This window comes from Ciona intestinalis, chromosome 14 (genome assembly GCF_000224145.3).
Source record: "Ciona intestinalis chromosome 14, KH, whole genome shotgun sequence".
Classification (NCBI taxonomy): Eukaryota; Metazoa; Chordata; class Ascidiacea; order Phlebobranchia; family Cionidae; genus Ciona; species Ciona intestinalis.
In genome coordinates, this window is record NC_020179.2 from 867,211 (window position 1) to 891,535 (window position 24,325).

Genomic DNA, 24,325 nt, shown 5'->3' on the forward strand with positions numbered 1-24,325 from the left:
TTTTGATATTATACAGATATGTGATAATAGTGTCAATAAAACTGCTGTTTTGTAATATAAACTGGACAACTCAGTTGTAGGCTACCTTTTTTTTATCTCAATTTAGTGCTTAAAAGTGAAATTCTAACTAGTTTGTAATTTGCTTTATTCGAACATAAAAAAGCGACAGTCGTTATGTCACGATTGTTCTGTTTCATACTCCAACCGTTTCGCATATTTTTCAGGACAACAGTCTTTTTGATAACCCCCAAATTGCTGGCTTGACACACTTTTTGCCAAACGTGACTTCCCTCAATGACGAAGTAGCGATTCCAGTTGTTCCTAACTACAACCACGTCCCATCAGCAGTGGTTGGGGATTACTTTAGATACAAGTAGGTTAACGTTATTACAACTTCTGAAGCACGTTACCTATTACTGTATACATAACTCGCTATAATTTAGTCTTAGTCGCAATTAACCTATAAAATTTAAATATGTTCTGCATTGAGCAATTCTAAAATAAGCAACAATGGATTTGATTTTGCACATTGCAAATTGTACTCAATTATATGAAATATTATGCCCTGTGAATTGAAAATGTAAAATTTTACAGAGTAATTTCTTAAGTTTAATATACTTTGTTTAATAGGGGTTCTTTAACAACGCCAGGATGCCAGGAGGGTGTTTTGTGGTACGTTTTCCAAACACCTGTCTCCATTTCTGCAGCGCAGGTAAGTATAGGGTAATAACTGCATTCTGGAGTATGCTGTTTTTATCGTTCTTAGAACCATTCGGTTTCTGATGGTGTACCAGCTAGTAACCAACGTGTACGCCGTTAATTATAGCAACTAGCTTGTTTCAAACGTCCTGACGTTAGAAAAACAAATTACGTGGTGTCTTGTTTCATAATACACTGGCCTAAAGTGTGTTATATATAAATAAAACATATTGTGACTCAATAGCTTGTACTAGTCTGTTGCAGTAACTTGATACGACTTTCAACTTCCTCAGGCAAACGTGCTTCGGTACGGCAACAGTGTCTACTCGAATGCTGATGGAACCACGCCATTGCTTAACAACTATCGTCCCCTGCAGGACCCCGGCAATAGAAACATAAGTCGTACCTTCTCATTTGGTTCAGCAAGCTTCCAGTCAACCAGTTATCACCTGGTAGCAATCTGTATAATGTTTGTCGCTTCAGTGTTGTAAAACTAAACTAAATTACCGAATAAAATACCTACTGGATTTCGGTAATATAGTACTGTGGGGTAAGATGGGATACCAGCTAGTAGCGCCTAAATTCCATATTTTCTGATCGTGTTTTAACAGTAACCACGGTTATATAGTTCTGCAAATTCGTCTTTGTTTACTCCCAAATAGAACAAGAAAATAAAATAAAGTCCCATCTTACCCCCTGCTATATTTATTAATTCAATCCATGATACCGAACGAGCATAACATATTTTAACCATTGTGCCGTTTGAATCAAAAGCGTTACAGTATGAAGGCATGTTGTACTTGACAACCTGTTTGACTAAAATGCAATTTTTTATTTAGAAAAAATGTAATGACGAAAAGGAACATTTTCTTTTTTCCGATTATGCTGCCTTTTGAGCTGTATAACCAGAATGACAGCAGTTATACTGCTTGATTGCCTGTACGTGCGCTGTTTTATATTTATTTTCGTGAATATGACTATTCTTTGAGAATATGAACTATTTTTCTATAAAATGCATTTTCAATAATGTTGTGTTGTACTGAAGTGAGTATACTATGGTTATACTGAATAGTTGTCGTCATATACACAGGTTAATAGTTCGGTTGTGGGACGTGGAAGATGGGACAAATTTAGCAAATAATATCCAAATACTCTAATTGTTCAAAGAATTAACAACGGTTTATGGGAGTCGTTAGGATACCGTTTTATAATTCTTTAAACATTCTTCGTTTACTACAAATGGGACGAGAAAATAGAATAAAAAAGTGCTCCACCTTCCACCACCCTGCTTTATATACAAACGCTACTTGGTTTATATACGAGTTTATGTTCACTTAAACCATATTGTGCGTGTATCAGTCGTTTGATTCAATGAGTAAACTCAAAAATGGCTTCAGAAGTGCGTGCATTTTGGTTTGCAAAAACCATCGAATTCTGTATTTTTTGGCGCCGCCTGTTTTTCTTAAACTAGAGATTAGACTCTTTCTTAAAGTAGAGCGTATAGATTTTGGCGTAGTTTTAAGCAGCAATGGCGATATATATTTAAGAAACATTTGGTAGAAAACAAATAAACGCTTTAACTGCAAATAATATAACAACAACGGGCAAATGGTAAAATGTGTAGTTTGTGACAAAATATAGATACGGCTTCACAGAACCAAAATATAGAAAAGTGCGTCTTAATAAAATTTAGTGTTGTGAAAATATAGGTCGATTTTTGATACATGTTTCGGCAAATGTCCTTAGATCACTTAATGTGCACAATTCCACTTTTGCTTTGTTTTCTTCGTCGAGATTCGTCAGTGAGGTCTGTTTGTTCCTCGCTGACGTCACTCGACGGCGTACTTTCAATGACGTCATCGTCCTGAAAGGTAAAAATAAATGTAAAAAATAAATTTTGAAAGTCGCATGTTGATCCTTGAGTGATGGAGCAAAAGTTATAACATGGGTGTTTTTCATACACCGGAATTACGAACATCTGTAACTGTGTAATTTCGTTTCTTATTCTGTGCGCCTGATAATTTGGACAACCCATTATTGGCTACTGGCTTGGGGATGTCCGATTTATTGGTCCTGCCCATGAAAAAAACACCCTTACATTAAACTCTCGTTAAACACGAGCGCTCCAAGCACTGTACCAGCGCATCGGTTTTATAATACAAGCGTTACGAATTCGTCTACGAAACCCTTGCAGGCATACTGCAAGAGTTATAAACGTTAACACACATTTTTAGTTTGTTCTAACACCCATAAAGTCACATGCAACTCTTAAGTGGACAAAAGGTGTATGAAACAAAACACCCGTGTATTTAAACTACTATTGTTGCCCCGCCATGCGCGGATGAAAAATTACATTAAATTTATAAGTTATTTCTACACGCGCGTGGTGTAGGTATTTGGACAAAACCATGTGTCTCAAAAAGAACATGGTTTGAAGTGTTTAGGTTAGACGTTAGAAGCAAAATGGGTTAATTTGACGTTGAAACATTCTACATATCGCATACCGTGGGTGTATTACAGTTTGTAACTGAAACTTGCCTCTTCTGTTTCGTCTTGTCCTGGTTTCCAAGGCGAGTCGTGTTCGTATGGAATGTGTGGCTTGGATTTGTCCGTTGATGTGGGCTTGGGTTTTTCGTTTGCTACTACTAAGCAGAATGGTTGAATGTAACCTGTTTATCCTTGCTTGTTGGGGCAACGATTCGTTAACACGGGTGTTTGTTTCATACACCTTATGCCCACTTATAAGTTACCACATACAGTGTAGCTTATTTTTCCTCGCATGGCCGGAGTACACCGGTCGTTATAACAAGTAATAACAATGTTCTGTTTACACACATCTTATGCCCGATTACGAGTTATCATGTACTTGAGGGATTTTTGACGAATGTAACTTATTTATCTGCGCATGGCGGAGCAAGGAAATTCATTATAACACGAGTATTCTGTTTCATACACCCCGTGTCCACTCTACAAGTTACTATGTAGCCGACTTGGTGGGAGACTATTTTACCCACTATGCCACGGCGCAGGACGTTTACCTTGTTTATTAACTGCCTCGGTAATTATTTGTCGTTGGTCTTCTTCCAAACGGTCTAAGTTCAACTTCAAAAATGGCAGCCATAATTGGACACGTTCATAAAAATATTTTTGAACTTCTTTGGCAGCTCGACCAAGACTGGTGTCTTCCTAAACACAAGAGACAAAGAAATATAAATAAATTAAATTGCTCATTGTCGCGTGGCGGTGCAACGACAGCCGCTATTACACAGGTGATCTGTTTCATATACCCTGCCTATGAGTTACCATAAACGTATCTTAGTTTGTATTGATATTTTTTTTTTAATTTTTATGTACGACTGACCATTGGGACAACCCATTAGTGACCGCTGGGTTATAGCAATTGCTGTTAAGTGTCTTGGCCAAGTAAACACACCCTCACAATAGTAGCAGCATCGAGCACCGAACCTAGTACCCTCTGGTTACAATGCAAGCATATGACAACTTAACAAATACAGTTTTATTTGAGCTTTAAACGGCAAAATTACCTTATTATAATATACAACAGTTACAATTTCAATAATTAGCAAATAAATTTAGGTTCTATCACCCCGTTGCACTATATACCAGTTACATTTTTAATATTTAAAAAATAAAATATTTTTTTTATACCATATACCATATACCACTTATAATTTTAAAGATAATATTACCTCGGTATATCAGTTATAAATTTAGTAAAGTTAAATTTACCCTATTATACAATATACCAGTTACAATTTTAATATTACAAATAAGTTTGCTTTTTACTTCATTATACAATATACCAGTTACAAGTTTTAAATATAATCTTACCCCGTTAAAAAGGTAGCAGTTAGTAAACACAAGATAGACATCTGATAAAAACTTTTCACAGCCAGCATAATGCTGAAAGTTCCCAGGCTGAAGCTTTTTTTTGATTTTCAGGAAGTCCATCGGCTCCTTTATGAGTTTGTAATAATTCGGAACCTGCAATACGAGAATAAACATGTACAAATATAAAAAATGTTGGGAAAATAAAAACTGTTAACAAATTAAAATACTGCAAAAATATCATTGCAAAAATGTATGGCAAAATAGAAGTATTTTCAAAACCTGAATTTAGAAAGAAGGGCTAAAAATGTGACAGTTGTTTGTGATTTATAGGCCAGAAACCGAGGCAAAAATGAGCACTTATTGTTTATTAAACGAAGCTCTGGGAATCGATAAGTATTTTCAAAATTTTTGTATCTAGATTTAAATTTCCACTTACTGAGTTTTTGACGGGAAAATGAAACGGGGAACTCTTTGAATGGCAGAATAATTCAAGCAAGATACGCTCGCACAACTGTGAGCAATAATTTGTTAAAATAAAAAAAAAAGAATTTAAAAAAAAAAAAAAAAATTATTTAATTTCCTTTTTATAAAAAACAAAGACAAAGTTACTATAGCAAGTTATGGTTAAATTGTTAATGTTTTTATTTTCTTTGACAATAATTTATTTTTGTATAAGATACAGTATACTGCTGTAAGATTAATGAAAATATATGATTTTTTTAGGTATATATGTATATATTTTTACTGTATTTTTTATAATATTGTATATTACTCCTATTCACCTTCAATGGTTTTCCTTGTAAACCCATGACCCGCTTCCTCTTACCAGGTCCCATCTCCATCTCCACTGCTGCATCCAAGTCCCGACATAACATACATTGCCATATACCACTGAAATAATTGAAAAATAAATAATACAACATATGAAGCTATTATGAAGTATTCTTAAAATTATAGCTCGAAATTCAAAGTTGTTATTTGTCCGGCAACGTGGCTGAGTGGTTAAGCGTTTGTATCGTAACCAAAGGGTTCCGGGTTCAGTGCTGGATACTGATAGCTTGTTAACGGACACGGCTCCTATCCAGTGGTCACTAATGGGTTGTAGCACCCTGGGTGTTAGGGTAATAGGCCAACAGCATAAATCTCAGGTCCTATGAAATGCATTGTTGTATTACTTATCAACATAGAACAGATAATAAAAAGTAAATATTTCAAAGCCAAAATCTAAAGCCACCAATCTAAAGCCACCAATCTAAAGCCACCAATTTAAAGCCACCAATTCAAAGCTAACAATCTGAAGCCAACAATCTAAAGCCACCAATCTAAAGCCAACAATTTAAGCCATTGGTTTAAACAAAGATAGTCAAACATGAAATAACTCACGGAGGAGCAGCCAGTATCTCAGGTACATGACAATGAACATGGAATACTTTGGGGCAGCTGTCGCAACATAGTAAGTCGCCACCATTGTTGCATACACCACACCAATCTTCATTTGGATCATACTGAAAATTAAAAAAAAGTTTGGTAATAATACATAGGTGGAAATATTTTGAGTAATTTAGAAGGGTGGGGAAAAATGGAACACCTTGTCATAGGTTTCTCGTCCATTTACTAGTAAAACAAATACATTCAAAGAATTATAAAATTGTACACAACTCCCATAGTCTGTTGTTAATTGTTTAAAAAACAATCAAGAAATGTAGGAATTAAGTGCTAATGATTTCCATCTTATCTCATAGTACTATATTAGTTTCCAAAATAAAAAAAATAGAAATTTTATTACAAATTTAACAAAACCCAAACCTACTTTTCTCATGTTGTTTTCGGTAAAATTGTTCCATTCGGAAAAATGGGAAGTTTCACCTGAAAAGTCAAACATAGCAGAAAATTACATAATACCGAACATTATGAGTGATTTAAAAAAAGGATGTATAAGTCAAATAAAACACAACAGGCAATCAGAGTGTCTAAGGGCACAGTTTATGATTATTTCAAGACCTAAATATTAACATTACATTCACAGTTTTTAAATAACAGTAAGGATCTGGTGCTACGAAAACGTAACAAACAAAAACCAAGTCCAACCAATTGTTTAATTGTAAAAAAAGAGAGATATATTTCACCTAAATGGCATCGTCAGTCTCTTTTTCATATAGAATCTTACTGTCTTTCTTTACACGAGAATCGTTCAACTATATAAGCACCAGATCAGGGTCAGACTTGCAAAATTTATTACAGTTTTTTAAATACCAAACATAAAATAAACCACCCACCCATTTTAGCTTTAGTATTAGGACTAGTAGTTGGGGTTGTCAAAGTTTTTGGGATTTCTTTTTGTTGCTCTTGAGCCAAAGACATTACCATTTCTTCAACACTGGTTTCATGTTTATCATCAAAGTATTTCTAAACAATATTATAATTAATTTATTTTGTAAATAATATTTTTTCTTGAAAAAAGTGATGAGTGGTTAGAGACAGAGAAAAAAATACAAAAACCATCACCCACCAGCACAAAGTTATATATTTGCATACACTTCTAAGCAGATATTATTAAATAATTTACAAATATTTATAAAAGCACCAAAAATTACATGACATATAATACTTTTTTTTTCAAATTGGTAATTTTATTATTTTTTTAAATAATAAAACGATATATAATATATTGTTTATAACTTTTTTTAAATAAAAAATAAAATGTATTGTAGATTGGAGGGAGATGGGACACCATTCATTCATTCATTCATTCATTTGGTAATACACAAAAAACATTCAAAGATTTATAAAACCGTATTCTCACGACTCCATAGACCATTGTTATTTGTTAACTCGATCAGAATATTTAGACATTATGTGTTAAAGGTGTCCCATCTTCCCCCACCCTACTATATACATTTTTTTATAAAATTCTTTACCATGTCTTCATCCTCTTCGATTGCTTCTTGCTTGATGAGTTCGGAGAAGTCGAGGAGAGGAGGGGGTGAGAGATGATCTTCTGTGTCAGGTTTCGGCAAACTGATAAGGAAGACAAGACCACAATTTAAATTTAATTTTCGTGCCCTATTAAGTGATGCCGTTAACCATCTTGCCCACACATACTATACTGATCAATGTAACTTTAAAAATAACATTGTTGGTAAATTTTTTTTATCGCTAGTCCATTGCATGTACAACACGTATTACAAAATGCATCTTAACAAAAAATTTTAATAGCTTTAACACCTAAAGAATCATATTTTGTGCCAAATTGTCAGCTTTAAATTGCTGGCTAATAGCTTTGATAAAATATGAATATTTAGTAATAAAATTGTAGATATAGTAGGATGGGGAAGGCGACACACCTTTAGCACATAATATCCAAATATCCTGATCGTGTTTTAAACAATTAACAACGTTCTATGGGAATCGTGAGGATACGGTTTTATATCTATTTGAATGTTCTTTGTTTACTACCAAATGGGACAAGAAAAAGTATGGAAAGGTGTCCCATCTTCCCCTCCCTATATATTTACTTGTTCTGGTCATTATTCCGGTTTAATCCAGTTTCGAAGCCGCTATCAGCACTTGATAAGCTGGGTGATTGTACTGCGTGTGTAATGCTCTCTGTAGGGATGGTTACATATAGTTTCATGATTGTGATAGAAAAATGATAAAACTGTGATAGAAAGGTGTTTTACTGTTTTAGACTCAGACTAGCCATTGTACAATAGTTAGGGCAGATAGTTACTTGTAGAACTTTATTTATTCTTACATGGTAGGGTAACTCAGTTATTACAGGGGTGTTCTATTTCATAACCCTCATGCCTGCAAACTAGTTACTGGGTTTACAGCACAATAGAGCCCAAAATTAAGAAACTTAATATTTCCCCCAAAAAATCCAAAAAACTTTCAAAAATATGAGTCAAAAGTTTGACTCTGACCTGGAGACTGGTGTGGAGGGTCTTGCTTCTTCTCGTTTAATGTTGGCATCTGTAGCACTGGGATGACATCATTGTTCACCATGGAAGCGACTTCCCCCATGAATGAGGGGTGGGGTGGTGGGGTGACAGTAAGGTTCGGTTTTAAAGGGGAATGTAATGTTGGAGGGTCTGGAAGCAAAATTAAGTGAAATTATGTAGCATTGTGATAAAGAAATGCATAAATATTAAATATACTACAAAAAAACGTAAAACAAGATTGAATCTCAAAATGGAGCGTTCTAACTGAATGATAAAATGTGATACAGTTAATTTCTTCTATTTAAAATTTTTTTTTGGCAAGAATTTTTCTACGCTATTAGTATTCCAATTTTTGATACTGAGGGTGTCTTGGACTTGTTTATCCACAACAATGAACAAGTGGCCTATTAAAAAAAGTAACAGGGCCAAAAATAATGGGATTTTGCAAATAGAATAAATTGTATAACAGTATCACTTTCCACATGAGAACATACAGAAAAATTCCAATTAAAAACTGTACACATTAACTTGGCCTAAGCCCTAGGACCTAGGTCCTTGACAAGAACTTAGCGCACAGAATAGAACATAAATGAACTTACCATGTTCATGCATTGCATTATGGCTATGGGATCTCTCTATAGGACCATGATTAACTGCAGTTTGCTTCATATTTGCAACAGAAGCCCGAGATACAAAAGGCTTCATACGATTCTGAGAAAAAAAGGAGTCATTTGGGAAACTGAAGTTACCGTTTAAAATATTTGACTTTAAAATATAGTAAAGATGGCCACATGCAACTATTTTAGAAATCATACATGCTTGTATTGTTATATATATATATATTTAAACACAGTTTTGTGGCTGTTTTTGTTCAATAAAATATCCAATGGACCAACACTCTACGTTTATTATAATATTTTTTAATTAAACATAACAGTTAACAGGCAAAACAGCACGACTGAGTGCCCCGCAACTTATGAAATAGGGGTGACATTATATGATTTAGCACCCAACCTTTACTCCTGTTAGGTGTATAAACAAACTAGTAGAGCTTGTAGAGCCTTAGTGTAACTGTATTTTAGCTGTGTCACAGAAAATTTCAAACAAAAATTAAAAAAACCTAACCTATTCTATAAGCTATACAACCTTTTTTGTATAAAACTTATTAAATAAAAATGATTACCATATTTCCCATGTTATATTGCTGTTGTTGATGTTGTTGTTGTTGATGTTGTTGTTGAGGTTGTTGTTGCTGAGGTTGTTGATGAGGTATAGAATGATTGACTGGACTAATATTCAGATTGACTGGAAAAATTAAATATTGCAATAAAAATATGTCAAAATATTTTAAGTGTGAAAAAGATCTTTGGTTCCGCGATTTTAAAAGGCTGTGTAACAAAAAATATAAACATATACTCTATAGTTCCATACAGAAAACAAGTTAAAAACTTTAGGTGTATCGTGTATACACCTAAAGTTTAATTAAAAAAGTACCTTTTTCTATGTAAGAACACAGAGACAGAAACTGTATATTAAAACTTTAGGTGTATTGTGTATACACTTAATTTTTTATTAATACAAATACATATATCCACTTACCCCCACCCCTACGTTGGTTATAATTATCTTGTCGTCCATTTGAGTTCATATTGATGTTGCTAGTTTGTGGTTGGCCCATTCCCATGTTTACCCTGGTTGGCCTGTAGGTATACTTGGTTATAGGTAGTGGTTGTATAGCATAGGCACCCAACATGGGGAGGCAATGTGGGCAGGCATACCCTGGTATTTTTGCACTGCATCAATTAGTAAACAAAGGATCCAAATCTGTTCTACAGGATGGCATGTCTAGTTTCACCATTCTTTTTGGATGAATGAATTACAGAAGCATACACACCCTATTTATCCTTTCATGATGTTGCAAAAAAAGTTGTAACAACAGGTGTTTTTTAAACACCATTTGTTCACTTAGAGTTTTAAATTTGTATATTTATTTTTGTGGGTAATTTGTGGTACAAGTTTGGGTGATGGGCAAACTCTGGCCTAAACTCCGAATCCAATGGCCTGCTCTGCAAAAGGACCTCACCAATATGGATACAATAAATAATAACGTTTAAACCTATATATAGTAGGGTGGGGGAGGATAGGACACCTTTTATAATATTTTCTTGTCCCATTTGGTAGTAAATAAAGAACATTCAACGAATTATAAAATCATATCTTTTTGACTCTCATAGACCGTTGTTAATTATTTAAAAAACGATCAAGATATTTGAATATAATGTGCTGAAGGTGTCCCGTTTCTCCCCACCCTACCCTACTATATGTGTAGTTATACCTTATGTATTGCGAGTTAGATTGGTAGCCAGGTAAATGCATTGTTGTAGGAGGGTGTGGAGGCATTCGACTATGACTAGAAGACTGGGGTACTGTTAATGTAATATAAAAATGTGAAGGTGTTGGTTTTTTGAACAATTTTTAGATGCTGTGTTTACTGTAATGCAGTTCTAAATCCACACATTGCAAAAAAATGTGAAAAAAAAAACTGAAACAGAAAAACACATGAATTATTGATGTAAAAAAGAGGAAAATAAATTAGTTTTAAAGACTAATTTGTGATGCTAATTACTACTTAACACAAGTGCTTGTGTCTTACGCAATATTGGTAAATTAACATTCTGTTTTATGGCTGCGTCATACCCTTAGGAAAAACAAAGCGTGGCAATAAATCTAAAAATATTTTTCAAGCTTTTTATGTAAGTTAACATTTAAAAATTTAACCTTTTTTATAACAAAATATTAAGATAACAATTTTGAGAAAAAATGTCTTGTACCTGGAGGTCTTTGGTTATGTAATGGCGTAGTTGGCTTCATACCATGCATGTGCTGATTGCGCAATAACTGCTGTTGGCTGTCTTGTGCTTCCATTCTTCGTGTGTAGTCATTCTGTTGCTTTTGTTGGTGATTCTGTAATTTAAATTTATTATGTTTTACAGGATACAGTATGAATGTAACTTATTTTTCCTTGTGTGGCTGGAAAACAACAGTGGTTATAACACAGGTGTTCTCTTTCATACACCTTGTGCTTACCAGTTACCATGTATGTAACCTTTTTGTATTTTTACGTTTGTTAAAATAAATCGTTTTTTACATTATTACGAAAAGAGCAATTTTGAAACTATATCAAATAATAAACAACTTAGGCTATACCTGGTAATAGGACTGAGCATTAGAAGTAGAAGTTAGCAGTTTATCTAGCGAAGTAGAATTACGAGGGTGTTGAACGTGGTTCATTCCTTCAGGTTTCCTGTTCAAATGATGTTAATTTAAATAAATGGCTATTTTCGGTTTTAGGCTAAAATTTTTTAAGTCATGTCCAATTTTAATCTGTTCAGTATTTATATAAATTAGAGACCGATACCTATGTTTTACCGATACCGATATTTTACCGATATCTGACACTATAGCGAAACATATGAAATGATCAGTATTAATCAAAATTAATACCTGTATTCAAGATACTGCAAGTTGTTATAGAGAAAAAATGGTTGGTCATCACTTAGTCTACATGTTCTTAAGGTAACTCCAAATATGTTGTTTTTGTACAAAACTAGGATGCATGTAAAGGCTAAACTACAACACACGTGGACGCTAAACTACGACGCACGTGGACGTTAAACTACAACACACATGGACGTTAAACTATGATGCACGTGGACGTTAAATTAGACGCACGTGGACGTTAAGCTATGACGCACATAAAGGTCCAATTACTACGCACGTAAAGGTCAAAATACGACGTACGTAAGGGTCAAATTACAACGCACGTGGACGTTGAACTACGACGCACGTGAAGGCTAAACTACGACGCGCGTAAAGGTCCAATTACTACGCACGTAAAGGTCAAACTACGCACGTAAAGGTCAAACTACGACGCACGCTAATGTTAAACTACGACGCACATAAAGGCTAAACTACGACGCACGTAAAGGTCAAACTACAACGCACGTAAAGGTCAAACTACAACGCACGTAAAGGTCAAGTAGGACGCACGTCGCTTCGCACGAACTATTTATATATAGGTGAAATATTGGCGCTTTTTTACGATACCGATTATCGGTAGAACGTAAATACCCATATATCGGTCGACCTCTAAAATTATATAAATATACATTAATTTAAAAATAGTAAAAACACCTGTTTTATTAGCACAGTTTAAATATAACTTATAGTGTATATCAAGACTAATATACAATAGGTTAAGTACTGGCAAATGTGTTTGTGTGTAGTATCTTACAAGATAAATGAAGAATGTCCATTTATTTCATGGAACCTGGCAGACGTAATAACTTAAGAGGTATGTTCCTGTATATATCATTTACATTAGTATATATCATTTACATAATACATCAACCTACCTTTGTGCACCAGCATTAGCAGGTTGAAAGCTTTGTGGAGGGATCCCTCTGTGGTGCATTGTGTGACGCTGTGGACTTGATAGGTTTTGTGTTTCCATTTGTTTCTGTACGTTTACGGCAGGATAACCCCAGAAAAGAGAGCCTGGGTTTAATAAACAGGGTATGAAGTTGTTAATAAGGTATTTAGACATTTAATATTTAAAAGAGGCGTTGATAGCTTGCACATAATAAGTTTTCACGGAAAACGCAGTAGATTTCCGAAATTTCTTCTGCCATCTGGCATTCTGGCAAAACTTCCTTAGGGAATTTCATTTGTTTGTTTTTTTTATACCAGAAGAAACGTTGATAGATTATTTACAGAAGTAACCCTGGTAGCAGAAGTAACAGAAAATGTAATATTTTTACAAATAAAATATATAATATATATAATATTATATATATTATTATACTTAATAGCCCACTTTTAATATTTTACAAGTAAAGTATACTTTTCATACGTTTACACGTAAAATAATTTTAATTCATAAAATATAAGATGACGTACCCATTTTGGAAGTGATGGTAGCCAGTATGGAAGGATCAGATTGGAAATAAAGATGGTTGGATGAAGCAGGGTTTGTACCAAACTTCTGTCGCATCACAGCTGTCAAGTATTCCATAACCTGATAAGATTTACATTTTAGGAATTCTTATTGATATTTCGGTGCAAAAATGAAATTTACATACCTATTTCTTAATCAGTTGCAATTTAAACCTATGTACATATTTATTTATTATTTATTGTGATTTGTTACCTTTTTTGTACTTTTTTGTTACGTTGTATTGTGAAACGTGTATAAATACTTAAAAAAATACTAAGACCAAAAGCAGCAAAAAAGTACTGTAATGAAAATATATGTAATGTGTGTTGCTGGGTATATATATGTATAGCTTTTGGTGTGATAAAAAGTGCTGTAATGCCAATATATGTTGTTTAATTTACAAAATGTCTGCAATTTCGTAAAATTATTTTTTTCTTGGTATTCAATTATTTTGATGATAAATAGTAAAATAAAAAGTCCAAATATAATCCCATGAGAGAACAGTGTCTGACTGTCAGACTGATTTAATGGTGAAATGAAATGTGTTGTACAATTTAATAAATCCGAAATACAAACAATAACTTAGTGTTTAGGTTGCATAAAAGGACATAATAAAAAATATATATTTTACTAAATTTTTAAATATTTCTGACACTGACAGTATTCAGTATAAAATCACAATTTTAATTTAACATTAAAAACAGAGCATGTCAGTCAAGGTACATGTGATTTAGACCTGGAATTTTCCCAATACCCCACACAGTAAATTCGCCCTCCACACACATTAATATACTTAGTAGGGCTATACTTACGACTTGCTTGGAATGTAACAATGCAGTTCCATTTCTATCATCCATTGCTTGATTAATAAAGCTGATACAGTGTTCAACTGCCCTATTTAATCTATCTGTCATGGCAAGCTGTGTTGTCAATTTATTTCGTCGTTGCCTAAAAAGAAAAAACACATTTGCTGAACAGGTTCGCAATTTTTTGGTCAAATTTTGCAACTTTGGAGAACTCATCTACATACAAAAAAATTTTTTTTAGTTCGCATTTTTTTATCAAATTTACTTTGCTAAGTTATACAGAATAATGTCTTATTGTGCAGTAGGACTTTATTGTAATTGTAGCCCAATGTAAATTTATAACAGTGGTATGTTACATTTGTTTACACTAGTATTTCATACACCTTATACAAACAGTCAAGCTATAATAAAATATTGATATTTTAATACGGCATTAATCAAAGGTGTAGAAAAAATGTTGTATTACCTGGGACCTCTTTCATACATTATAGTACAAAAAGCTATAGTATAAAAATATACACTGTTTTTGTGTCTGGCAAGAATAGGCAAAAAGAGAAAAACCAAATTCAAATTGTTCTACTAATGTATAAAATCCATATAAAAATTTGGTTTAGAAATGACAAAATTAAAAGATCTAAAAATTCAAAACTTAACTACATACGCCTAAAAACCATTTGCACTTTTTGGAAACCTGAAACCCAACAATAGGCTACATATCACATCTACAGACAAACACCTAATAATGGGCTATTTTAGCATTAGTATCACAAAAGTCACTCACGTTGTTATATCATCAATTTTTCGGAGAAAAAATTGCGATTTGTTTGTAATTAGTTCCTGTAACTGATTATGAAACTTAAGCACATCTTGCGTGACTTCTTCATTCCTTTTGTTCACTTTATCCAGTGTAGCTTTGACATTAACTGTCGTTTGTTTTAGATAAGCATTCTTTTCCTGCATGATGATGTATTAGTTTAATACGATAAAACTTTATTACAATTTATTATACAAATACGTCAAAACTATGAATGCCCAAGAGAGAATTTTGAATCCGTGAGACTCGAGTCCTTTAACATTCGAATCCCTGTTAGTTTAAACCATTGTAAATTTCCCATGCTACACAACGCCAAGTAATAGGATGTGAACTTTATTCCCATAACATGACTGCGTTATATGACTTAAACTCGTATCCGATTACATGGCTGTGAATTCGTGCCTGTTACAGTAAGCTACATAACATGAGTGCAAACTGTACTTCATTATACAAGTTTACAGTGGACAACCAAAAATTTATCCCCTGTTACATGATGCCATGTTACATGGCAATGAACTTGTCATCCATTACAAAACGTTGTCAAAGTTTTGTTGGTTAAGGTGAAACATTTTAGTTGTGAATTTTAACTATGTAGCTTTTAAAAGTATTTTTTATGTACTTACGTCTAGTTTTTGACTCATAGTTTGCATCACTTTTCTTAAACTGTTTGCTGCTTCTTGGACAAATTGGTACCTGTGTATAAAACATAGTATATTTATTCACTATATACGCTATAAAAACAAACTGATAATAAAAACAGTTACAACGCAGCTAGAAGAGTTTTAGTTTACTGGCTAAACCAAATTCCCTTTTAGAGGTACCCATATTAATCATTTAATGATATGCAAATTAGACAGTTCTATAACCAGTATGTTCTAAAGCAAAAGAAATAATCATATTCTTAAACAATATATTAAACAGAACAAAATTTTCTCACAGGTTTACCACCTTAATTTTAAACCAAAAAAGGTGTTACATGTTATTTATTGTGTCTACAAACAAGCGGAACTAATGTATACGCATATGCAAAATTAATTATAAGTGTAACTGCAATTTTTGCAGTGACACACTAAATTTGAGTGAAAAGCTTAAAAAATCAGACACAGTTAGACACAAAAAAACTCTGACAATCTTTAGAAATCAAACAAAAAAAAACTTTTAATTGGTTTATGTCCGCTATATGTCCACTATATTCACTATGTCCGTTATGTCCGCTATGCCTGCTATGTTCACTATGTAGTGAATATTGTGGACATAGCACACTACATAGTGGACAAAGGGGATATAGCGAACATTGTGAACTAAATATTGTGGACATGGCGGACATGCACTAATTAAAGGGACCAAAACATGACTCCAGCAAAAACATTCCAATACAAATAATTCCTTAACAATATTTTTTTGCTTACTTATGGTCTCTATGAAATTCAAGCTGGCAATCTCTGCATGTAAGTTGGTTACAGGTCTCACAAAATAACTTCAATTGCTCGGTGCAGTGTTTGCTACAGTAGTTATGAGGATTTGGTGCAGATTCTGAAGAAACAAAAAAAATATTTGGTGAGATAAATATAGTGCATTTAGAGGGTTAAAAATACAGTTTTCTCTGCATTTTTGCATAAGTTCACTTTACAGGTTTAAAATAAACGGCACTGTGCAGTAACACACTGGTTGGGAAGATAATGAGCAACTCTGGCCTATATGAAAGGTCTATTTTTTGCAGTAAAGATATAATTCACTAAAAGTTTATCTTCTAACCCAACATTGCCCTTACCTAGTTCAGTATCAAGTATAGACTTCAGAATATGTTCCTTAGTCAGCTTTACACGCTTGTGAGCGGTGACACATTGTTCACAGAGGTCTTCTTCACATTCTTCACAATGGCTGGGAAATAAATATGTTAAAATTACAAATAAACATTATTATATTTTTTAAAACATTAGAAAGTCCTTTTTTTCACACTGGCTATTCTAACATTTTTGCAAGTTGAATTTTGCTTTTTTCTCTCAGCAACTATTACAATTGTTTTAGGTTACAATAAATATTGATATGCAATGTACACCTTTTTTAATACATAGACCTTGTATATATACGTAAACAATGATGTACCAATAGGAATAGTGGGCATTGGGGGCAAAAAACGATCTTAATTCTTATTATAATTTTAGATATCTTTACAATTTTAGCAAAAAGGTTTATTTTAAACAAACTATGTGTTGGCATTAATTTTAAATTTTTGTTACTAGTAAGCTTGGGTGACATTTTCACCACATGCCTTTTCTCATTCTCTTTCTCTCTTTATCTTCCTTCTCCCATTCTCTTTATATCTGTCACAGGACAAATGCACAGATGCAGAAAGAAAGAGGGAGAGAGAAAGCCAGATAAAGAGAGTGTGAGAAAAAATGGCCTAATCTCTCTTGACTAAAATGTAGTACAAATTATTCTAAATTAACCTTGCCTTTCACAACATGCAACATAAATTGTGAACATTATAAATTTGCAATCATTTATTTCATAGCCTATAGGGAGGCTACTAAGGCGTGGCATGGCAGGTAACCTAGGGAATTTTGCCACAATTGAACAACTGTGGCAAAATTCCTAGGTCACCTGCCATGCAATAATCCAATATATACTAACCGAACAGCAATAGCAGATTCTTCACAGTTTGTGCAATAACGAATTGTGGTTTCTGTTGGGTCTTTTTCCTTTAGAACAAACAAATTGTTTGTCACTACCCTAGCTTGGCTGTTGCAGCCACACTGAGGACAAGTTACGATCAACTTTGAGAGAGAGATTTGGTTTGAATATGCATGCTTTTTCAGGTCATTTATACTTGAGCAGCCTTCTTCTGGCAGAGCTTTTTGATTCTCTTCTCCAACATGATTTTCAGTAGAAGTTGTTGGCTTTTGTGAACCGTCGGGCTGGAAAAATGAATGATTATATATATATAAAAAGATAGTGCATCTATATAATTTTACTGTATACATTATATTGAATAAATGGGTTTCAAATTTAATGCCAAATAGCTGTACATAAGCCTGTAACCAGAACATGTTAAATTTAGTGCATGTAAACAAAAATTGGGCTTTTAATGTTTTATAATTTGGTACGAGTGCACAATTGTCAGAAGCAGAAAACAAGGGACCAAAAGATGTAATACTTCACAGGTTAGGAGTTACTGGTTAGCGTTAGCAATTACTAATGTAGCATGTGAATTCTTTTCCAGAATTCTTACTGTTTATCTAATATCGGCCCGAATTTAGTAAATAAAATAAACTAATCAAGTAGGCCTACAGGGGCTCATCAGTATTGTATTGTTATAGGTTAATAAGGTTACCCAACAAAAATTAAGCAATGCGCATATAGGCTATCATTTTCATTTACAATTTGTACTTTTGTGGAAAACCCTAAAAAATTAGAGTAAATTTCGCAATCCATGCAATAAAATTTTAATTTTAGTCGAAAATCTTTGCAAAAGTAATTTTTATTAAATAGGCTTAGCCTATATTCCTTTAAATGCAAAAATTCAAATCTGACAGGCAACTAGTTATGAAACCTTAACGGTCCGTTTGATTAGTGTATGTCCACTATGTCCAAAACATTCTGTTCACCATGTCCGTTATGTCGACAATATTCGCTACGTCCGATATGTCCACTATGTAGAAAATATTGTCGACATATCGAACATGCACTGATTAAAAAAACCAAATCTTAATGTTAAATAAATAAATAGGTATACCTGTTTCTGAGGTTGATTTGGTGTACTTGGGGCAGCATTAAGTTTAAAATATTCATTTGTCAAAATACACCTTGAACAAAACGTGTGTAAACATCCAAGAAGTAGTGGGTTTTTGTCCCTATAGGATAGCTTGCACTTGAAGCAGAACCCTTCTTTTGCCTCTTCTGGTTTAGCTTTACTTGTAGAAGGTTCACTATTTTCCTCAGAAGTTTCTAAAGGTGTTACAGGGACTGTTTTATTCTCCTGGCCCGATATAGTTGACTTATTCTGCTGATTTTCTACAATTTCAGGTTCAATTTCGAATTTTTTTGAAGCGGTGTTTTCTTCTGTTTCCTCCACACTAGTTTTTGATATTTTTGCTTTAGGAATTTCACTTAAATCGTCACTTTGCGAACGTTTGTTTCGTAAAGGCTCAGCCATATTTTAGCTTGAGAGTTGATATTTACAGAAAATTACATTTAGGCTCATCTATGGATGGTATTTACGCACAGAATGCAGATGCATAGCCTATAGTGTCAAAGTTAAAATTTCAGGAATTAACTCTAAAACGGAGACTACAACTACAACAGGAATAAAAATAGGACAAAATTAGCTGAATCTAGGCAAAACTAAAATTTAAGAACATTAAATAACGAATATTCTGCTTTTATAACATTGGGATAACGCAAAATAAATAGTTTTCTGTATTATAAACATTACCGTCCGTATTCAACAAAACTCCCCACCCATAGTAGCTGTTAGGTAAAGTAGAGCGAAAGGAACATCCCAAGGTGTATTGAACAAATAGTAGAAAAAAAGAAAAAAGTTTAGCTCCCGAGATAACTTGCTAGCAGCGAAAATGCTTTTTGTTGTTTAAAAATACAGCAGATACAAGTTAACGTTTGTAAATCAATTCCCAAATATTTTTTTGTAAATATTTATACATAAACAAACTTAATTTTTTATTTATCTTTTCAAAATCGATAGCGAAGATCATGTTATTTATAGAAGAAAAAGTAGGGAATCAACAGCATAACAACGACTAATAAAACACGTTTTATTGATAAAAAAATGTCTATAACAATGTAAATTAAAAAGTGTGGGAGGCATACAATATTTGACCATACAGGATAGTAAACATTCACGAAGAAAAGTGAAAACAGGTGCCGGGTCAGCGTATGATACAGTAGTGATTAATATACAAGGAGAAAATAGAATGAAAAGGTGTCCCATTTTCCCCTACTATATATAGCTTTAGAATTACTGTAAATTGTGCAAACTATGCCCTTTGTTTTTGACCTACAGTAAGGTTTACACTGATGGAGATGTGCCGGAACACTCCAGAGGACCCACGGTGTGCCACAGCCGTTCATTGTCTTCTTGCAAGTCACCAAACTGTAAAGCAGTGATTGGCAGATCCGACTTTTCTGTTATCCAACCTTCATCTATATGATCCGTGATCATATTACTGTCACAGTTGCATGTACGCTCTTTTTTGGCACACGTATCTGCAACAGACACTGATTATAATAGGCTGGGGTAAGATGAGAATATATTCACCCCATTTTTCGTCCCATTCGATAGTTAATAAAAATGTTTACATAATTATATAACCGTTGCCCCACGACTCCCAAAATATGAAGTGTTGTTAATTGTTTAAAATAGATCAGTAAAGTTTTGGCTAACTGTAACCCATTCTACACCACAATGTTATATAGCTGAAATTAAATCAGATACAACAAAGTGGCGAGGATTAGCAGAGTAGGGTGGGAGGAGATGGGGCACATTTTTATTCCAATATCTTGTTCCATTAGGTAGTAAACAAAGAACTATCAAAAAATTATAAAACGACATCCTCGCGACACCCATAGACCGTTGTTAATTGTTTAAAACACGATCAGGATATTTAGATATTATGTGCTAAAGGTGTCCCATTTTCCCCTAGCCTGCTATATATGATGTTGTATGTATACTAACTTGTCTCTCCACAGACACAGTAGCCCTTTCTCATAGAAGTAGCGTCACCCCAATAATATTTCTTCTCTCCTGAACCAGACAACCACCATGCAAAGACTTTACCATCTGCTGATGTAAACTGTGAACCCTGGCATCGAACCTGTACAATATAAAGCAACGTGATTTAAAGTATGCACATTGTATATTGCGGTTCTGGTACAGTATATAGCACTTTGGGGTAAAATGGGATACTGTTAGCACCTAAATCCCATATTTCATAATCGCATTTTTAACCATTAAAATACTACAATGATAGTTCTTAAAACGCCATTTATATTTAACAGTATTGGTTCGTTTTTTTTTTAAATTACTATATTAAAATATGTAGAATTTTCATGCTATTACCGATATATACTGACGGCAATGTTGTGAGTGATTAGACAGCGCCTGTAGTTGCAATGCAGTGGGAACATACTGGACATCATACTTGTAACATCCCGGACCCTCGCAGTCTTTAAGTGCTTCTACTTCGTAAGTCGAGTTGGGGTCTATTATCGTGACTAAGACATGCATTTAGTTTTTTAGTATGCACGTTATAAATTATAGTACCATGGGTTAAGATGGGATATCGGTAACACCTAAAGCCACTATTTTCTGCTTACTACCAAATGGGACGACAAGGGAAAATGAAAACACGTCCCATCTTACCCCCGCTCTTTGTATACGTGCATTTATTAAAATGTTATTTTTGAGGAAAAAAACGAATGCTTACCTATAGGCTTAAATGTAAAATCACACTTTGCGTAAAACGGGAAGCTATCTCTGTTTTCAGGTAAAGGATCAATAAGGTAAAGAGCTGATATTTTGGAATCCATGTCCGCGCACGATCGTGGAATTTCTGAAATTAACGAAATTGAAACAATATTTGAGCGGGAATTTAAGATATACGAGTGCTTGTAGAGAGAACCAGTTATATAATGAGGTGGGAAAGATGGGACACCCTTTTCATTTTATTTCCTCGTCCCATTTGGTAGTAGATAAAGAAAATTTAAAAGTATGAAACCGTATCTTCACGACTTCAATAGACCCACAAGGAGTATGAAACAAACACCCGTGTTTTAACGACTGTCGTTTTCCGCCACACGAGAACAAATAATTAAGTTACGTTCATTCATTCATTTACATCCTTTCATTCATTTATTTAATATCACATTCATTCACATTCATTCATTCATTTGCATTAATTCATTTATTTATTTCATTTGCATTCATTTACATTTATTCATTATACAAACTTACCACCATTAGCAAAGTATGCAGTCCAACGTATCTTAGCATTTTTATATTCAGTGTGCGTTCCACTATCCACAACTGAAACAGTGAACTCGCCGTTTAAAATATCCTGGATTGTGCAGGGGATGTTCGTATTCCATGAAGTGACAAAAGTTGCTTGGATTTTGTATGGTTTGACGAACCAAATAGGCGAATACTCAATCTTAAAAGATGTGTCGGTTTCGTAATACGCCACGGCAACAGAATCAGTCTGTGTCGTAATGGAACATGTTTCTGTAAAACATTTATGGAAATTTGAGATAAAGATAAATACCGTTACAGTAAACAACACCCTATACGTTTCCTAGTCCAGGTTAAACAATTTACAAAGCACTTTCGTGAGGATACAGTTATACAATTCTTTAAATGTTGTTTACTAACAAATACAACGATGTTTGAGGAGTATATTTTGATTGCATGAGGTTTTTATAATTACCCCATGCGGATGATACAACACATATAAATTTAAACCCCTCTATAACTAGCATATAGATATATATATAAAAACTACTATAGTGGGGAAGATGGGACACCTTTTTATTTTATTTTCTTGTCACATTTGGTAGTACACAAAGAACAATCAAAGAATTATAATATCCTAGCGACTACCATAGAGCATAGACTGTTGTTAAATGTCTAAAACACGGTCAGGAATTATAATGTTAAGTGCAAAAGTTGTCTCGTCTTTCCCACTGTACCATGTATAAAGGTTTACATAACAAACTAACCTGATAACCATGGATGTAGAATCAGTAAAATTATCCAGACTTTCATATCTTAGATTCAGAGGTATTGTATACACTATACTATATATGTACTTGACGCTGGTTTTGCAAATGAGTTACAGTGCTGTATAGTACAACGGTTAGTCGGAATGGGTAGTCAGTCAAAGGTTCATGCACTTTTTGCTGAGTACAACGCCGGAAACGTACGCTCTGTAGCCTTGTTTATAAATCACACTACACGCTGTGGTAGACGTATGCTTAATTTGTGTGAAACTCACGAACGTGACGCACGTTGTTTTTTCAGGTGCTGCCTATACAACAAGCGCAACAAAAACTGTAGATATGAATGAACAAGTTTAAACTGTAGTTTGTTATGGATCGAATATATACATTTATTCAAGGCGGTCTGGTAATTGTTTTTTTTGTAAAACAAACTTTGGCTAGGGTGCGTTTTCAAATTGATCAAAATACATTTATCACTGTTGGGTAAGATAAAATACTGTAAAGCACCTAAATCTCATATTTCCCGATCGTGTTTTTAACAATTAACAACACTCCAGTAAAAGTCGCGCAGCTACGGTTATATAGATCCTCAAATACCCATTGTTCACTACTAAATGGAAAAAAGAAGAAAAATAATAAAACGTGTCCCATCTTACCCCACCCCATTAGGTATAAATTACGTCAAAAAAAGTGAAAAATATGTTTCTAGTCTCACGGTTTTATTATTTATCAACAACTTATGGTTATAATATGCATTGAGTAATGCTGGGTTAAGGCATGCCGATGAATGTTTAGATAAGGTCGGTATCAGATATACATGCCCTAAAGCTGTACATTCGGGACTATATAGAAGTTATCAATGTATTTAAACGTATGCGAAATCTAAGGCGAAAATACGAACTTGGTTTTCACCTAGCATTGCATTTTAAAGCATGGATTTTAGGACGTGAGTTTAAATGGCGTTGACACATAGCCTAATAGCGTGAACCAAAACAGATTTGAGTTACGTGTAAAAAGTTGAGTAGATATGTAAAATGATCTTTGTATATAGTAGAGTGGGGGAAGACGGGACCCCTTTAAGCCATAATATAGAAACACCCTGATCGTGTTTTAAACAATTGACAACCGTCTATGGGAGTCGTGAGGATACGGTTTTATAATTCTTTGAATGTTTTTTGTGTCCTACCAAATGGGACGAGAGAATATAATAGGTGCCCCATCCCCCCACCTTACTATTTTGTTTATATACGGATTTTAGAAAAAAGGTAGGCTATATGTTTAAAGCAGTGTATGCATAAATGGCAAAAATTGTTGTTCGCTCTTTCGGCTACGGTCCTTTTATCATATATATTACACAACTGATATTCCAACTGGTAAGAGAAAAATGAACTACATGTACACAGCAAGCACAAACTTGATGTATCCTGTCTATATTTATGATAGGGTGGGAGAAGATGGGACACCCAATAATTCTATTTTCTCTCGT

At 33.8% G+C, this 24,325-nt stretch overlaps 2 protein-coding genes, 1 long non-coding RNA gene and 1 other non-coding gene across 9 annotated transcripts; 1 reads left to right on the plus strand and 3 right to left on the minus strand.

Moving 5' to 3' along the window:
• The first annotated feature begins 189 nt into the window (after positions 1 to 189).
• LOC101242835 lies at positions 190 to 1,721 on the plus strand. The gene is made up of 3 exons (XR_717541.3): positions 190 to 373; positions 631 to 712; positions 993 to 1,721. It is a non-coding gene; the product is annotated as an uncharacterized LOC101242835 (long non-coding RNA).
• A 487-nt stretch (positions 1,722 to 2,208) lies between these two features.
• On the minus strand, positions 2,209 to 19,400 carry zf(bbox/ring/phd)-1 (zinc finger protein). 5 transcript variants are annotated; one of them, XM_018814694.2, is made up of 27 exons: positions 18,845 to 19,400; positions 17,743 to 18,026; positions 16,880 to 16,989; positions 16,518 to 16,641; positions 15,732 to 15,801; positions 15,076 to 15,248; positions 14,301 to 14,436; positions 13,452 to 13,569; positions 12,908 to 13,049; positions 11,700 to 11,796; positions 11,324 to 11,456; positions 10,828 to 10,918; positions 10,092 to 10,192; positions 9,676 to 9,797; positions 9,092 to 9,203; positions 8,475 to 8,642; positions 8,067 to 8,157; positions 7,470 to 7,569; positions 6,828 to 6,957; positions 6,362 to 6,417; positions 5,935 to 6,056; positions 5,334 to 5,442; positions 4,988 to 5,062; positions 4,552 to 4,704; positions 3,738 to 3,885; positions 3,238 to 3,341; positions 2,209 to 2,563 (listed from the first exon to the last, which is right to left on the minus strand). In XM_018814694.2, exons 1-27 carry the CDS (start codon positions 19,262 to 19,264, stop codon positions 2,447 to 2,449), a joined length of 3,606 nt encoding a protein of 1,201 aa, XP_018670239.1. In that variant the 5' UTR covers positions 19,265 to 19,400; the 3' UTR covers positions 2,209 to 2,446.
• mir4131 (microRNA 4131) lies at positions 17,662 to 17,709 on the minus strand. The gene has a single exon (NR_034527.1). It is a non-coding gene; the product is annotated as a microRNA 4131 (primary transcript).
• A 394-nt stretch (positions 19,401 to 19,794) lies between the features above and the next one.
• On the minus strand, positions 19,795 to 23,241 carry LOC494406 (caspr5 protein isoform 1-like). 2 transcript variants are annotated; one of them, NM_001245015.1, is given in 6 exon segments: positions 19,795 to 20,331; positions 20,801 to 20,939; positions 21,185 to 21,339; positions 21,552 to 21,677; positions 22,082 to 22,345; positions 22,840 to 22,908. In NM_001245015.1, coding segments are annotated over 6 exon segments (927 nt in total). In that variant the 5' UTR covers positions 22,886 to 22,908; the 3' UTR covers positions 19,795 to 20,134.
• Positions 23,242 to 24,325: the final 1,084 nt, after the last annotated feature.

Bases quoted from the DNA above. Each gene is read 5' to 3' on its own strand.
- LOC494406 (XM_018814682.2), bottom strand. From the start codon at position 22,885: ATGAAAGTCTGGATAATTTTACTGATTCTACATCCATGGTTATCAG. The intron at 22,346-22,839 runs GTTAGTTTGTTA...AATGTTTTACAG, and splicing joins TCTACATCCATGGTTATCAG to AAACATGTTCCATTACGACA. The intron at 21,340-21,551 runs GTAAGCATTCGT...TGCATGTCTTAG, and splicing joins TTTTACATTTAAGCCTATAG to TCACGATAATAGACCCCAAC.